The sequence below is a fragment of the Amaranthus tricolor genome, chromosome 15 (genome assembly GCF_026212465.1).
Source record: "Amaranthus tricolor cultivar Red isolate AtriRed21 chromosome 15, ASM2621246v1, whole genome shotgun sequence".
NCBI classification, from domain to species: domain Eukaryota; kingdom Viridiplantae; phylum Streptophyta; class Magnoliopsida; order Caryophyllales; family Amaranthaceae; genus Amaranthus; species Amaranthus tricolor.
Genome location: NC_080061.1, coordinates 23,781,541 through 23,799,200, shown reverse-complemented (window position 1 = coordinate 23,799,200; position 17,660 = coordinate 23,781,541). Strand labels below are relative to the sequence as shown.

Genomic DNA, 17,660 nt, shown 5'->3' with positions numbered 1-17,660 from the left:
CAAGGATTGATGGTCAATGACGAATGAACGATGAAGAATGAACAAGCATCAATGATCAATGGCGAATGAACGATGAAGAATGAACAAGGATCAATGATCAATGAAGAATGAACGATGAAGAATGAACAAGGATTAATGGTCAATGACGAATGAACGATGAAGAATGAACAAGGATCAATGATCAATGACGAATGAATGATGAAGAATGAACAAGGATCAATGCTCAATGAAGAATGAACGATGAAGAATGAATCGAAAAATGAAGAATGAACGATGAAGAATGAACGATGAAGAATGAACGAACGATGAAGAATGAAGAATGAACGATGAAGAATGAACGATGAAGAATGAACGATGAAGAATGAAGAATGAAGAATGAAGAATGAACGATGAAGAATGAACGATGAAGAATGAACGATGAAGAATGAACGATGAAGAATGAACGATGAAGAATGAACGATGAAGAATGAACGATGAAGAATGAACGATGAAGAATGAACGAACGATGAAGAATGAACGACTCAATGAAGAATGAACGACTCAATGAAGAATGAACGACTCAATGAAGAATGAACGACTCAATGAAGAATGAACGACTCAATGAAGAATGAACGACTCAATGAAGAATGAACGACTCAATGAAGAATGAACGACTCAATGAAGAATGAACGACTCAATGAAGAATGAACGACTCAATGAAGAATGAACGACTCAATGAAGAATGAACGACTCAATGAAGAATGAACGACTCAATGAAGAATGAACGACTCAATGAAGAATGAACGACTCAATGAAGAATGAACGACTCAATGAAGAATGAACGACTCAATGAAGAATGAACGATGAAGAATGAACGATGAAGAATGAAGAATGAACGAATGAACGATGAAGAATGAACGATGAAGAATGAACAAGGATCAATGCTCAATGAAGAATGAACGATGAAGAATGAACGATGAACAATGATCAATGAAGAATGAATCGAAAAATAGGTCAATGACGAATGAACGATGAACGATGAAGAATGCTCAATGGTCAATGATCAATGCTCTATTGAATCGAAAAATAGGGTTGATTATCCATCTTTTTGATATATATAAGGATAAGGTATCCTCCGGATAATTCAAATCGAAGCAATTGGATGTCCGACCCTGGCCTATATGACCGATCAATAGAAATACTCCAACACTCCACCTTTGTTATATATTCCATACATCACACTAGATAGATATCATATTCATGGAATACGAATCACTTTCAAGATGCCTTGGTGGTGAAATGGTAGACACGCGAGACTCAAAATCTCGTGCTCAAGAGCGTGGAGGTTCGAGTCCTCTTCAAGGCATAATATTGAGAATGCTCATTGAATGAGCAATTCCAAGATCTCGGATCAATATTAATTCGATCCGAGATCTTGGAATTGGAATAAGTTCGGCAGCGGATCACGAAATCTTGGTGATCTTCTCTATCTAATGGGAAATCTTTCTACTCTTGCATGAATCCAATTTTCATTTCATCCGGGAAAAGCCATCTTTTTCTCAACAATGTCTTTGTCATTTGATCCAATAGTGTTCCGTTAGATAGGAACAGATTTGATAAATACTGATAACTCTCGGATAGAGTATTAGAACGGAAAGATCCATTCGATAATGAGCTGTTGGTTCTAAGCCATCTCTGGCGATTAATCAACAATTCAAAGTGCTTTTCTTGCGTATTCTTGAGAAACCAGCGTTGAAATATAGATATAGGAGGATTCATTTGGGAAGTAAGAAGCCCCTTTGATATCTCTGCATCTGCAAAGAATTCACGATGTGAAAACACAGAGCCAAAGGGCTGATCTTTGAATAGGAAAAAGAGTGGATCTGAGGGGTCCCAAATGAATTGGCTTATTCGAAAAAATCCCTGTTCTTTGGAAAATCTATCTCGTGTCTGGTACTGCATGGTTCCACTCTGCAAGAACTCCGACTCATTCTCTTGAAGCTCATCCTCTTTATCATAAATGATCCGCTTGCCCCGAAATGACCCGGCCCAATAGGGAAATCCCAATTCATTGGGCCTTTCGATACAATCAAATAGAAAGCCCCAGGGGTTCCATATTCTAGGAGCCCAAACTATGTGATTGAATAAATCCTCCTCTATCTGTTGCGGATCGAGGGCTCCTTCCCCTTCTTCCAATTCCGATTCGTATTTTTCATAGAGAAATCTATGATCAAGGATAGAACAAGATCCATTTTGCATCATATCTAAAGGATCCCTTAGTTCGGACCGAAGAAACAACGTCACTCGATCATTCTGACTGCAATCTTTTTCTGTCCGTGAGGATCCCACCAGAGCGCCTTCTACTTCTAATAGGCCATGAACTAGATAAGAATCATTCTCAACGGTCAATAACGAATGAACGATGAAGAATGAACAAGGTTCAATGATCAATGAAGAATGTACGATGAAGAATGAACAAGGATCAATGATCAATGAAGAATGAACGATGAAGAATGAACAAGGATTAATGGTCAATGACGAATGAACGATGAAGAATGAACAAGGATCAATGATCAATGAAGAATGAACGATGAAGAATGAACAAGGATTAATGGTCAATGACGAATGAACGATGAAGAATGAACAAGGATCAATGATCAATGAAGAATGAACGATGAAGAATTAATAAGGATCAATGATCAATGATGAATGAACGATGAAGAATGAACAAGGATCAATGATCAATGAAGAATGGACGATGAAGAATGAACAAGGATTAATGGTCAATGACGAATGAACGATGAAGAATGAACAAGGATCAATGATCAATGACGAATGAACGAAGAAGAATGAACAAGGATCAATGATCAATGAAGAATGAACGATGAAGAATGAACAAGGATCAATGATCAATGAAGAATGAACGATGAAGAATGAACAAGGATTAATGGTCATTGACAAATGAACGATGAAGAATGAACTAGGATCAATGATCAATGAAGAATGAACGGTGAAGAATGAACAAGGATTAATGGTCAATGACGAATGAACGATGAAGAATGAACAAGGTTCAATGATTAATGACGAATGAACGATGAAGAATGAACAAGGATCAATGATCAATGAAGAATGAACGATGAAGAATGAACAAGGATCAATGATCAATGAAGAATGAACGATGAAGAATGAACAAGGATCAATGATCAATGAAGAATGAACGATGTAGAATGAACAAGGATCAATGATCAATGAAGAATGAACGATGAAGAATGAACAAGGATTAATGGTCAATGACGAATGAACGATGAAGAATGAACAAGGATCAATGATCAATGAAGAATGAACGATTAAGAATGAAGAAGGATTGATTGTCAATGACGAATGAACGATGAAGAATGAACAACGATTGATGGTCAATGACGAATGAACGATGAAGAATGACTAAGCATCAATGATCAATGGCGAATGAACGATGAAGAATGAACAAGGATCAATGATCAATGAAGAATGAACGATGAAGAATGAACAAGGATTAATGGTCAATGACGAATGAACGATGAAGAATGAACAAGGATCAATGATCAATGACGAATGAACCATGAAGAATGAACAAGGATCAATGCTCAATGAAGAATGAACGATGAAGAATGAACAAGGATTAATGGTCAATGACGAATGAACGATGAAGAATGAACAAGGATCAATGATCAATGAAGAATGTACGATGAAGAATGAACAAGGATCAATGATCAATGAAGAATGAACGATGAAGAATGAACAAGGATCAATGATCAATGAAGAATGAACGATGAAGAATGAACAAGGATCAATGATCAATGAAGAATGAACGATGAAGAATGAACAAGGATCAATGATCAATGAAGAATGAACGATGAAGAATGAACAAGGATTAATGGTCAATGACGAATGAACGATGAAGAATGAACAAGGATCAATGATCAATGAAGAATGAACGATTAAGAATGAACAAGGATTGATTGTCAATGACGAATGAACGATGAAGAATGAACAAGGATTGATGGTCAATGACGAATGAACGATGAAGAATGAACAAGCATCAATGATCAATGGCGAATGAACGATGAAGAATGAACAAGGATCAATGATCAATGAAGAATGAACGATGAAGAATGAACAAGGATTAATGGTCAATGACGAATGAACGATGAAGAATGAACAAGGATCAATGATCAATGACGAATGAATGATGAAGAATGAACAAGGATCAATGCTCAATGAAGAATGAACGATGAAGAATGAACAAGGATTAATGGTCAATAACGAATGAACGATGAAGAATGAACAAGGTTCAATGATCAATGAAGAATGTACGATGAAGAATGAACAAGGATCAATGATCAATGAAGAATGAACGATGAAGAATGAACAAGGATTAATGGTCAATGACGAATGAACGATGAAGAATGAACAAGGATCAATGATCAATGAAGAATGAACGATGAAGAATGAACAAGGATTAATGGTCAATGACGAATGAACGATGAAGAATGAACAAGGATCAATGATCAATGAAGAATGAACGATGAAGAATTAATAAGGATCAATGATCAATGATGAATGAACGATGAAGAATGAACAAGGATCAATGATCAATGAAGAATGGACGATGAAGAATGAACAAGGATTAATGGTCAATGACGAATGAACGATGAAGAATGAACAAGGATCAATGATCAATGACGAATGAACGAAGAAGAATGAACAAGGATCAATGATCAATGAAGAATGAACGATGAAGAATGAACAAGGATCAATGATCAATGAAGAATGAACGATGAAGAATGAACAAGGATTAATGGTCATTGACAAATGAACGATGAAGAATGAACTAGGATCAATGATCAATGAAGAATGAACGGTGAAGAATGAACAAGGATTAATGGTCAATGACGAATGAACGATGAAGAATGAACAAGGTTCAATGATTAATGACGAATGAACGATGAAGAATGAACAAGGATCAATGATCAATGAAGAATGAACGATGAAGAATGAACAAGGATCAATGATCAATGAAGAATGAACGATGAAGAATGAACAAGGATCAATGATCAATGAAGAATGAACGATGAAGAATGAACAAGGATCAATGATCAATGAAGAATGAACGATGAAGAATGAACAAGGATTAATGGTCAATGACGAATGAACGATGAAGAATGAACAAGGATCAATGATCAATGAAGAATGAACGATGAAGAATTAATAAGGATCAATGATCAATGACGAATGAACGATGAAGAATGAACAAGGATCAATGATCAATGAAGAATGGACGATGAAGAATGAACAAGGATTAATGGTCAATGACGAATGAACAAGGATCAACGATCAATGACGAATGAACGATGAAGAATGAACAAGGATCAATGATCAATGAAGAATGAACAAGGATCAATGATCAATGAAGAATGAAAGATGAAGAATGAACAAGGATCAATAATCAATGAAGAATGAACCATGAAGAATGAACAAGGATCAATGATCAATGAAGAATGAACGATGAAGAATGAACAAGGATTAATGGTCAATGACGAATGAACGATGAAGAATGAACAAGGATCAATGATCAATGAAGAATGAACGATGAAGAATGAACAAGGATCAATGATCAATGAAGAATGAACGATGAAGAATGAACAAGGATCAATGATCAATGAAGAATGAACGATGAAGAATGAACAAGGATCAATGATCAATGAAGAATGAACGATGAAGAATGAACAAGGATTAATGGTCAATGACGAATGAACGATGAAGAATGAACAAGGATCAATGATCAATGAAGAATGAACGATGAAGAATTAATAAGGATCAATGATCAATGACGAATGAACGATGAAGAATGAACAAGGATCAATGATCAATGAAGAATGGACGATGAAGAATGACTAAGCATCAATGATCAATGGCGAATGAACGATGAAGAATGAACAAGGATCAATGATCAATGACGAATGAACGATGAAGAATGAACAAGGATCAATGATCAATGAAGAATGAACGATGAAGAATGAACAAGGATCAATGATCAATGAAAAATGAACGATGAAGAATGAACAAGGATTAATGGTCATTGACAAATGAACGATGAAGAATGAACAAGGATCAATGATCAATGAAGAATGAACGATGAAGAATGAACAAGGATTAATGGTCAATGACGAATGAACGATGAAGAATGAACAAGGTTCAATGATTAATGACGAATGAACGATGAAGAATGAACAAGGATCAATGATCAATGAAGAATGAACGATGAAGAATGAACAAGGATCAATGATCAATGAAGAATGAACGATGAAGAATGAACAAGGATCAATGATCAATGAAGAATGAACGATGAAGAATGAACAAGGATCAATGATCAATGAAGAATGAACGATGAAGAATGAACAAGGATCAATGATCAATGAAGAATGAACGATGAAGAATGAACAAGGATTAATGGTCAATGACGAATGAACGATGAAGAATGAACAAGGATCAATGATCAATGAAGAATGAACGATGAAGAATTAATAAGGATCAATGATCAATGACGAATGAACGATGAAGAATGAACAAGGATCAATGATCAATGAAGAATGGACGATGAAGAATGAACAAGGATTAATGGTCGATGACGAATGAACAAGGATCAACGATCAATGACGAATGAACGATGAAGAATGAACAAGGATCAATGATCAATGAAGAATGAACAAGGATCAATGATCAATGAAGAATGAAAGATGAAGAATGAACAAGGATCAATAATCAATGAAGAATGAACCATGAAGAATGAACAAGGATCAATGATCAATGAAGAATGAACGATGAAGAATGAACAAGGATTAATGGTCAATGACGAATGAACGATGAAGAATGAACAAGGATCAATGATCAATGAAGAATGAACGATGAAGAATGAACAAGGATCAATGATCAATGAAGAATGAACGATGAAGAATGAACAAGGATCAATGATCAATGAAGAATGAACGATGAAGAATGAACAAGGATCAATGATCAATGAAGAATGAACGATGAAGAATGAACAAGGATTAATGGTCAATGACGAATGAACGATGAAGAATGAACAAGGATCAATGATCAATGAAGAATGAACGATGAAGAATTAATAAGGATCAATGATCAATGACGAATGAACGATGAAGAATGAACAAGGATCAATGATCAATGAAGAATGGACGATGAAGAATGACTAAGCATCAATGATCAATGGCGAATGAACGATGAAGAATGAACAAGGATCAATGATCAATGACGAATGAACGATGAAGAATGAACAAGGATCAATGATCAATGAAGAATGAACGATGAAGAATGAACAAGGATCAATGATCAATGAAAAATGAACGATGAAGAATGAACAAGGATTAATGGTCATTGACAAATGAACGATGAAGAATGAACAAGGATCAATGATCAATGAAGAATGAACGATGAAGAATGAACAAGGATTAATGGTCAATGACGAATGAACGATGAAGAATGAACAAGGTTCAATGATTAATGACGAATGAACGATGAAGAATGAACAAGGATCAATGATCAATGAAGAATGAACGATGAAGAATGAACAAGGATCAATGATCAATGAAGAATGAACGATGAAGAATGAACAAGGATCAATGATCAATGAAGAATGAACGATGAAGAATGAACAAGGATCAATGATCAATGAAGAATGAACGATGAAGAATGAACAAGGATTAATGGTCAATGACGAATGAACGATGAAGAATGAACAAGGATCAATGATCAATGAAGAATGAACGATCAAGAATGAACAAGGATTGATTGTCAATGACGAATGAACGATGAAGAATGAACAAGGATTGATGGTCAATGACGAATGAACGATGAAGAATGGACAAGCATCAATGATCAATGGCGAATGAACGATGAAGAATGAACAAGGATCAATGATTAATGAAGAATGAACGATGAAGAATGAACAAGGATTAATGGTCAATGACGAATGAACGATGAAGAATGAACAAGGATCAATGATCAATGACGAATGAATGATGAAGAATGAACAAGGATCAATGCTCAATGAAGAATGAACGATGAAGAATGAACAAGGATTAATGGTCAATGACGAATGAACGATGAAGAATGAACAAGGATCAATGATCAATGACGAATGAACGAAGAAGAATGAACAAGGATCAATGATCAATGAAGAATGAACGATGAAGAATGAACAAGGATCAATGATCAATGAAGAATGAACGATGAAGAATGAACAAGGATTAATGGTCATTGACAAATGAACGATGAAGAATGAACTAGGATCAATGATCAATGAAGAATGAACGGTGAAGAATGAACAAGGATTAATGGTCAATGACGAATGAACGATGAAGAATGAACAAGGTTCAATGATTAATGACGAATGAACGATGAAGAATGAACAAGGATCAATGATCAATGAAGAATGAACGATGAAGAATGAACAAGGATCAATGATCAATGAAGAATGAACGATGAAGAATGAACAAGGATCAATGATCAATGAAGAATGAACGATGAAGAATGAACAAGGATCAATGATCAATGAAGAATGAACGATGAAGAATGAACAAGGATTAATGGTCAATGACGAATGAACGATGAAGAATGAACAAGGATCAATGATCAATGAAGAATGAACGATGAAGAATTAATAAGGATCAATGATCAATGACGAATGAACGATGAAGAATGAACAAGGATCAATGATCAATGAAGAATGGACGATGAAGAATGAACAAGGATTAATGGTCAATGACGAATGAACAAGGATCAACGATCAATGACGAATGAACGATGAAGAATGAACAAGGATCAATGATCAATGAAGAATGAACAAGGATCAATGATCAATGAAGAATGAAAGATGAAGAATGAACAAGGATCAATAATCAATGAAGAATGAACCATGAGGAATGAACAAGGATCAATGATCAATGAAGAATGAACGATGAAGAATGAACAAGGATTAATGGTCAATGACGAATGAACGATGAAGAATGAACAAGGATCAATGATCAATGAAGAATGAACGATGAAGAATGAACAAGGATCAATGATCAATGAAGAATGAACGATGAAGAATGAACAAGGATCAATGATCAATGAAGAATGAACGATGAAGAATGAACAAGGATCAATGATCAATGAAGAATGAACGATGAAGAATGAACAAGGATTAATGGTCAATGACGAATGAACGATGAAGAATGAACAAGGATCAATGATCAATGAAGAATGAACGATGAAGAATTAATAAGGATCAATGATCAATGACGAATGAACGATGAAGAATGAACAAGGATCAATGATCAATGAAGAATGGACGATGAAGAATGACTAAGCATCAATGATCAATGGCGAATGAACGATGAAGAATGAACAAGGATCAATGATCAATGACGAATGAACGATGAAGAATGAACAAGGATCAATGATCAATGAAGAATGAACGATGAAGAATGAACAAGGATCAATGATCAATGAAAAATGAACGATGAAGAATGAACAAGGATTAATGGTCATTGACAAATGAACGATGAAGAATGAACAAGGATCAATGATCAATGAAGAATGAACGATGAAGAATGAACAAGGATTAATGGTCAATGACGAATGAACGATGAAGAATGAACAAGGTTCAATGATTAATGACGAATGAACGATGAAGAATGAACAAGGATCAATGATCAATGAAGAATGAACGATGAAGAATGAACAAGGATCAATGATCAATGAAGAATGAACGATGAAGAATGAACAAGGATCAATGATCAATGAAGAATGAACGATGAAGAATGAACAAGGATCAATGATCAATGAAGAATGAACGATGAAGAATGAACAAGGATTAATGGTCAATGACGAATGAACGATGAAGAATGAACAAGGATCAATGATCAATGAAGAATGAACGATCAAGAATGAACAAGGATTGATTGTCAATGACGAATGAACGATGAAGAATGAACAAGGATTGATGGTCAATGACGAATGAACGATGAAGAATGGACAAGCATCAATGATCAATGGCGAATGAACGATGAAGAATGAACAAGGATCAATGATTAATGAAGAATGAACGATGAAGAATGAACAAGGATTAATGGTCAATGACGAATGAACGATGAAGAATGAACAAGGATCAATGATCAATGACGAATGAATGATGAAGAATGAACAAGGATCAATGCTCAATGAAGAATGAACGATGAAGAATGAACAAGGATTAATGGTCAATGACGAATGAACGATGAAGAATGAACAAGGATCAATGATCAATGAAGAATGTACGATGAAGAATGAACAAGGATCAATGATCAATGAAGAATGAACGATGAAGAATGAACAAGGATTAATGGTCAATGACGAATGAACGATGAAGAATGAACAAGAATCAATGATCAATGAAGAATGAACGATGAAGAATGAACAAGGATTAATGGTCAATGACGAATGAACGATGAAGAATGAACAAGGATCAATGATCAATGAAGAATGAACGATGAAGAATTAATAAGGATCAATGATCAATGACGAATGAACGATGAAGAATGAACAAGGATCAATGATCAATGAAGAATTGACGATGAAGAATGAACAAGGATTAATGGTCAATGACGAATGAACGATGAAGAATGAACAAGGATCAATGATCAATGACGAATGAACGATGAAGAATGAACAAGGATCAATGATCAATGAAGAATGAACGATGAAGAATGAACAAGGATCAATGATCAATGAAGAATGAACGATGAAGAATGAACAAGGATTAATGGTCATTGACAAATGAACGATGAAGAATGAACAAGGATCAATGATCAATGAAGAATGAACGATGAAGAATGAACAAGGATTAATGGTCAATGACGAATGAACGATGAAGAATGAACAAGGTTCAATGATTAATGACGAATGAACGATGAAGAATGAACAAGGATCAACGATCAATGAAGAATGAACGATGAAGAATGAACAAGGATCAATGATCAATGAAGAATGAACGATGAAGAATGAACAAGGATCAATGATCAATGAAGAATGAACGATGAAGAATGAACAAGGATCAATGATCAATGAAGAATGAACGATGAAGAATGAACAAGGATTAATGGTCAATGACGAATGAACGATGAAGAATGAACAAGGATCAATGATCAATGAAGAATGAACGATTAAGAATGAACAAGGATTGATTGTCAATGACGAATGAACGATGAAGAATGAACAAGGATTGATGGTCAATGACGAATGAACGATGAAGAATGACTAAGCATCAATGATCAATGGCGAATGAACGATGAAGAATGAACAAGGATCAATGATCAATGAAGAATGAACGATGAAGAATGAACAAGGATTAATGGTCAATGACGAATGAACGATGAAGAATGAACAAGGATCAATGATCAATGACGAATGAACCATGAAGAATGAACAAGGATCAATGCTCAATGAAGAATGAACGATGAAGAATGAACAAGGATTAATGGTCAATGACGAATGAACGATGAAGAATGAACAAGGATCAATGATCAATGAAGAATGTACGATGAAGAATGAACAAGGATCAATGATCAATGAAGAATGAACGATGAAGAATGAACAAGGATCAATGATCAATGAAGAATGAACGATGAAGAATGAACAAGGATCAATGATCAATGAAGAATGAACGATGAAGAATGAACAAGGATTAATGGTCAATGACGAATGAACGATGAAGAATGAACAAGGATCAATGATCAATGAAGAATGAACGATTAAGAATGAACAAGGATTGATTGTCAATGACGAATGAACGATGAAGAATGAACAAGGATTGATGGTCAATGACGAATGAACGATGAAGAATGAACAAGCATCAATGATCAATGGCGAATGAACGATGAAGAATGAACAAGGATCAATGATCAATGAAGAATGAACGATGAAGAATGAACAAGGATTAATGGTCAATGACGAATGAACGATGAAGAATGAACAAGGATCAATGATCAATGACGAATGAATGATGAAGAATGAACAAGGATCAATGCTCAATGAAGAATGAACGATGAAGAATGAACAAGGATTAATGGTCAATAACGAATGAACGATGAAGAATGAACAAGGATCAATGATCAATGAAGAATGTACGATGAAGAATGAACAAGGATCAATGATCAATGAAGAATGAACGATGAAGAATGAACAAGGATTAATGGTCAATGACGAATGAACGATGAAGAATGAACAAGGATCAATGATCAATGAAGAATGAACGATGAAGAATGAACAAGGATTAATGGTCAATGACGAATGAACGATGAAGAATGAACAAGGATCAATGATCAATGAAGAATGAACGATGAAGAATTAATAAGGATCAATGATCAATGACGAATGAACGATGAAGAATGAACAAGGATCAATGATCAATGAAGAATGGACGATGAAGAATGAACAAGGATTAATGGTCAATGACGAATGAACGATGAAGAATGAACAAGGATCAATGATCAATGACGAATGAACGAAGAAGAATGAACAAGGATCAATGATCAATGAAGAATGGACGATGAAGAATGAACAAGGATTAATGGTCAATGACGAATGAACGATGAAGAATGAACAAGGATCAATGATCAATGACGAATGAACGATGAAGAATGAACAAGGATCAATGATCAATGAAGAATGAACAAGGATCAATGATCAATGAAGAATGAAAGATGAAGAATGAACAAGGATCAATAATCAATGAAGAATGAACCATGAAGAATGAACAAGGATCAATGATCAATGAAGAATGAACGATGAAGAATGAACAAGGATTAATGGTCAATGACGAATGAACGATGAAGAATGAACAAGGATCAATGATCAATGAAGAATGAACGATGAAGAATGAACAAGGATCAATGATCAATGAAGAATGAACGATGAAGAATGAACAAGGATCAATGATCAATGAAGAATGAACGATGAAGAATGAACAAGGATCAATGATCAATGAAGAATGAACGATGAAGAATGAACAAGGATTAATGGTCAATGACGAATGAACGATGAAGAATGAACAAGGATCAATGATCAATGAAGAATGAACGATGAAGAATTAATAAGGATCAATGATCAATGACGAATGAACGATGAAGAATGAACAAGGATCAATGATCAATGAAGAATGGACGATGAAGAATGAACAAGGATTAATGGTCAATGACGAATGAACGATGAAGAATGAACAAGGATCAATGATCAATGACGAATGAACGATGAAGAATGAACAAGGATCAATGATCAATGAAGAATGAACGATGAAGAATGAACAAGGATCAATGATCAATGAAAAATGAACGATGAAGAATGAACAAGGATTAATGGTCATTGACAAATGAACGATGAAGAATGAACAAGGATCAATGATCAATGAAGAATGAACGATGAAGAATGAACAAGGATTAATGGTCAATGACGAATGAACGATGAAGAATGAACAAGGTTCAATGATTAATGACGAATGAACGATGAAGAATGAACAAGGATCAATGATCAATGAAGAATGAACGATGAAGAATGAACAAGGATCAATGATCAATGAAGAATGAACGATGAAGAATGAACAAGGATCAATGATCAATGAAGAATGAACGATGAAGAATGAACAAGGATCAATGATCAATGAAGAATGAACGATGAAGAATGAACAAGGATTAATGGTCAATGACGAATGAACGATGAAGAATGAACAAGGATCAATGATCAATGAAGAATGAACGATCAAGAATGAACAAGGATTGATTGTCAATGACGAATGAACGATGAAGAATGAACAAGGATTGATGGTCAATGACGAATGAACGATGAAGAATGAACAAGCATCAATGATCAATGGCGAATGAACGATGAAGAATGAACAAGGATCAATGATTAATGAAGAATGAACGATGAAGAATGAACAAGGATTAATGGTCAATGACGAATGAACGATGAAGAATGAACAAGGATCAATGATCAATGACGAATGAATGATGAAGAATGAACAAGGATCAATGCTCAATGAAGAATGAACGATGAAGAATGAACAAGGATTAATGGTCAATGACGAATGAACGATGAAGAATGAACAAGGATCAATGATCAATGAAGAATGTACGATGAAGAATGAACAAGGATCAATGATCAATGAAGAATGAACGATGAAGAATGAACAAGGATTAATGGTCAATGACGAATGAACGATGAAGAATGAACAAGGATCAATGATCAATGAAGAATGAACGATGAAGAATGAACAAGGATTAATGGTCAATGACGAATGAACGATGAAGAATGAACAAGGATCAATGATCAATGAAGAATGAACGATGAAGAATTAATAAGGATCAATGATCAATGACGAATGAACGATGAAGAATGAACAAGGATCAATGATCAATGAAGAATGGACGATGAAGAATGAACAAGGATTAATGGTCAATGACGAATGAACGATGAAGAATGAACAAGGATCAATGATCAATGACGAATGAACGATGAAGAATGAACAAGGATCAATGATCAATGAAGAATGAACGATGAAGAATGAACAAGGATTAATGGTCAATGACGAATGAACGATGAAGAATGAACAAGGTTCAATGATTAATGACGAATGAACGATGAAGAATGAACAAGGATCAATGATCAATGAAGAATGAACGATGAAGAATGAACAAGGATCAATGATCAATGAAGAATGAACGATGAAGAATGAACAAGGATCAATGATCAATGAAGAATGAACGATGAAGAATGAACAAGGATCAATGATCAATGAAGAATGAACGATGAAGAATGAACAAGGATTAATGGTCAATGACGAATGAACGATGAAGAATGAACAAGGATCAATGATCAATGAAGAATGAACGATTAAGAATGAAGAAGGATTGATTGTCAATGACGAATGAACGATGAAGAATGAACAAGGATTGATGGTCAATGACGAATGAACGATGAAGAATGACTAAGCATCAATGATCAATGGCGAATGAACGATGAAGAATGAACAAGGATCAATGATCAATGAAGAATGAACGATGAAGAATGAACAAGGATTAATGGTCAATGACGAATGAACGATGAAGAATGAACAAGGATCAATGATCAATGACGAATGAACCATGAAGAATGAACAAGGATCAATGCTCAATGAAGAATGAACGATGAAGAATGAACAAGGATTAATGGTCAATGACGAATGAACGATGAAGAATGAACAAGGATCAATGATCAATGAAGAATGTACGATGAAGAATGAACAAGGATCAATGATCAATGAAGAATGAACGATGAAGAATGAACAAGGATCAATGATCAATGAAGAATGAACGATGAAGAATGAACAAGGATCAATGATCAATGAAGAATGAACGATGAAGAATGAACAAGGATCAATGATCAATGAAGAATGAACGATGAAGAATGAACAAGGATTAATGGTCAATGACGAATGAACGATGAAGAATGAACAAGGATCAATGATCAATGAAGAATGAACGATTAAGAATGAACAAGGATTGATTGTCAATGACGAATGAACGATGAAGAATGAACAAGGATTGATGGTCAATGACGAATGAACGATGAAGAATGAACAAGCATCAATGATCAATGGCGAATGAACGATGAAGAATGAACAAGGATCAATGATCAATGAAGAATGAACGATGAAGAATGAACAAGGATTAATGGTCAATGACGAATGAACGATGAAGAATGAACAAGGATCAATGATCAATGACGAATGAATGATGAAGAATGAACAAGGATCAATGCTCAATGAAGAATGAACGATGAAGAATGAACAAGGATTAATGGTCAATAACGAATTAACGATGAAGAATGAACAAGGATCAATGATCAATGAAGAATGTACGATGAAGAATGAACAAGGATCAATGATCAATGAAGAATGAACGATGAAGAATGAACAAGGATTAATGGTCAATGACGAATGAACGATGAAGAATGAACAAGGATCAATGATCAATGAAGAATGAACGATGAAGAATGAACAAGGATTAATGGTCAATGACGAATGAACGATGAAGAATGAACAAGGATCAATGATCAATGAAGAATGAACGATGAAGAATTAATAAGGATCAATGATCAATGACGAATGAACGATGAAGAATGAACAAGGATCAATGATCAATGAAGAATGGACGATGAAGAATGAACAAGGATTAATGGTCAATGACGAATGAACGATGAAGAATGAACAAGGATCAATGATCAATGACGAATGAACGAAGAAGAATGAACAAGGATCAATGATCAATGAAGAATGAACGATGAAGAATGAACAAGGATCAATGATCAATGAAGAATGAACGATGAAGAATGAACAAGGATTAATGGTCATTGACAAATGAACGATGAAGAATGAACTAGGATCAATGATCAATGAAGAATGAACGGTGAAGAATGAACAAGGATTAATGGTCAATGACGAATGAACGATGAAGAATGAACAAGGTTCAATGATTAATGACGAATGAACGATGAAGAATGAACAAGGATCAATGATCAATGAAGAATGAACGATGAAGAATGAACAAGGATCAATGATCAATGAAGAATGAACGATGAAGAATGAACAAGGATCAATGATCAATGAAGAATGAACGATGAAGAATGAACAAGGATCAATGATCAATGAAGAATGAACGATGAAGAATGAACAAGGATTAATGGTCAATGACGAATGAACGATGAAGAATGAACAAGGATCAATGATCAATGAAGAATGAACGATGAAGAATTAATAAGGATCAATGATCAATGACGAATGAACGATGAAGAATGAACAAGGATCAATGATCAATGAAGAATGGACGATGAAGAATGAACAAGGATTAATGGTCAATGACGAATGAACAAGGATCAACGATCAATGACGAATGAACGATGAAGAATGAACAAGGATCAATGATCAATGAAGAATGAACAAGGATCAATGATCAATGAAGAATGAAAGATGAAGAATGAACAAGGATCAATAATCAATGAAGAATGAACCATGAAGAATGAACAAGGATCAATGATCAATGAAGAATGAACGATGAAGAATGAACAAGGATTAATGGTCAATGACGAATGAACGATGAAGAATGAACAAGGATCAATGATCAATGAAGAATGAACGATGAAGAATGAACAAGGATTAATGGTCAATGACGAATGAACGATGAAGAATGAACAAGGATCAATGATCAATGAAGAATGAACGATGAAGAATTAATAAGGATCAATGATCAATGACGAATGAACGATGAAGAATGAACAAGGATCAATGATCAATGAAGAATGGACGATGAAGAATGAACAAGGATTAATGGTCAATGACGAATGAACGATGAAGAATGAACAAGGATCAATGATCAATGACGAATGAACGAAGAAGAATGAACAAGGATCAATGATCAATGAAGAATGGACGATGAAGAATGAACAAGGATTAATGGTCAATGACGAATGAACGATGAAGAATGAACAAGGATCAATGATCAATGACGAATGAACGATGAAGAATGAACAAGGATCAATGATCAATGAAGAATGAACAAGGATCAATGATC

The 17,660-nt window shown here is 34.8% G+C and overlaps 1 protein-coding gene and 1 non-coding gene across 2 annotated transcripts; one reads left to right on the top strand and one right to left on the bottom strand.

Annotated features, from left to right (window-relative positions):
- The first annotated feature begins 1,264 nt into the window (after positions 1 to 1,264).
- Positions 1,265 to 1,345, top strand: TRNAL-CAA (transfer RNA leucine (anticodon CAA)). The gene has a single exon. It is a non-coding gene; the product is annotated as a tRNA-Leu (tRNA).
- A 140-nt stretch (positions 1,346 to 1,485) lies between these two features.
- Positions 1,486 to 2,241, bottom strand: LOC130801147 (protein Ycf2-like). The gene has a single exon (XM_057664917.1). The coding sequence runs from the start codon at positions 2,239 to 2,241 to the stop codon at positions 1,486 to 1,488; it is 756 nt and encodes a 251-aa protein (XP_057520900.1).
- Between the last annotated feature and the right edge of the window lie 15,419 nt (positions 2,242 to 17,660).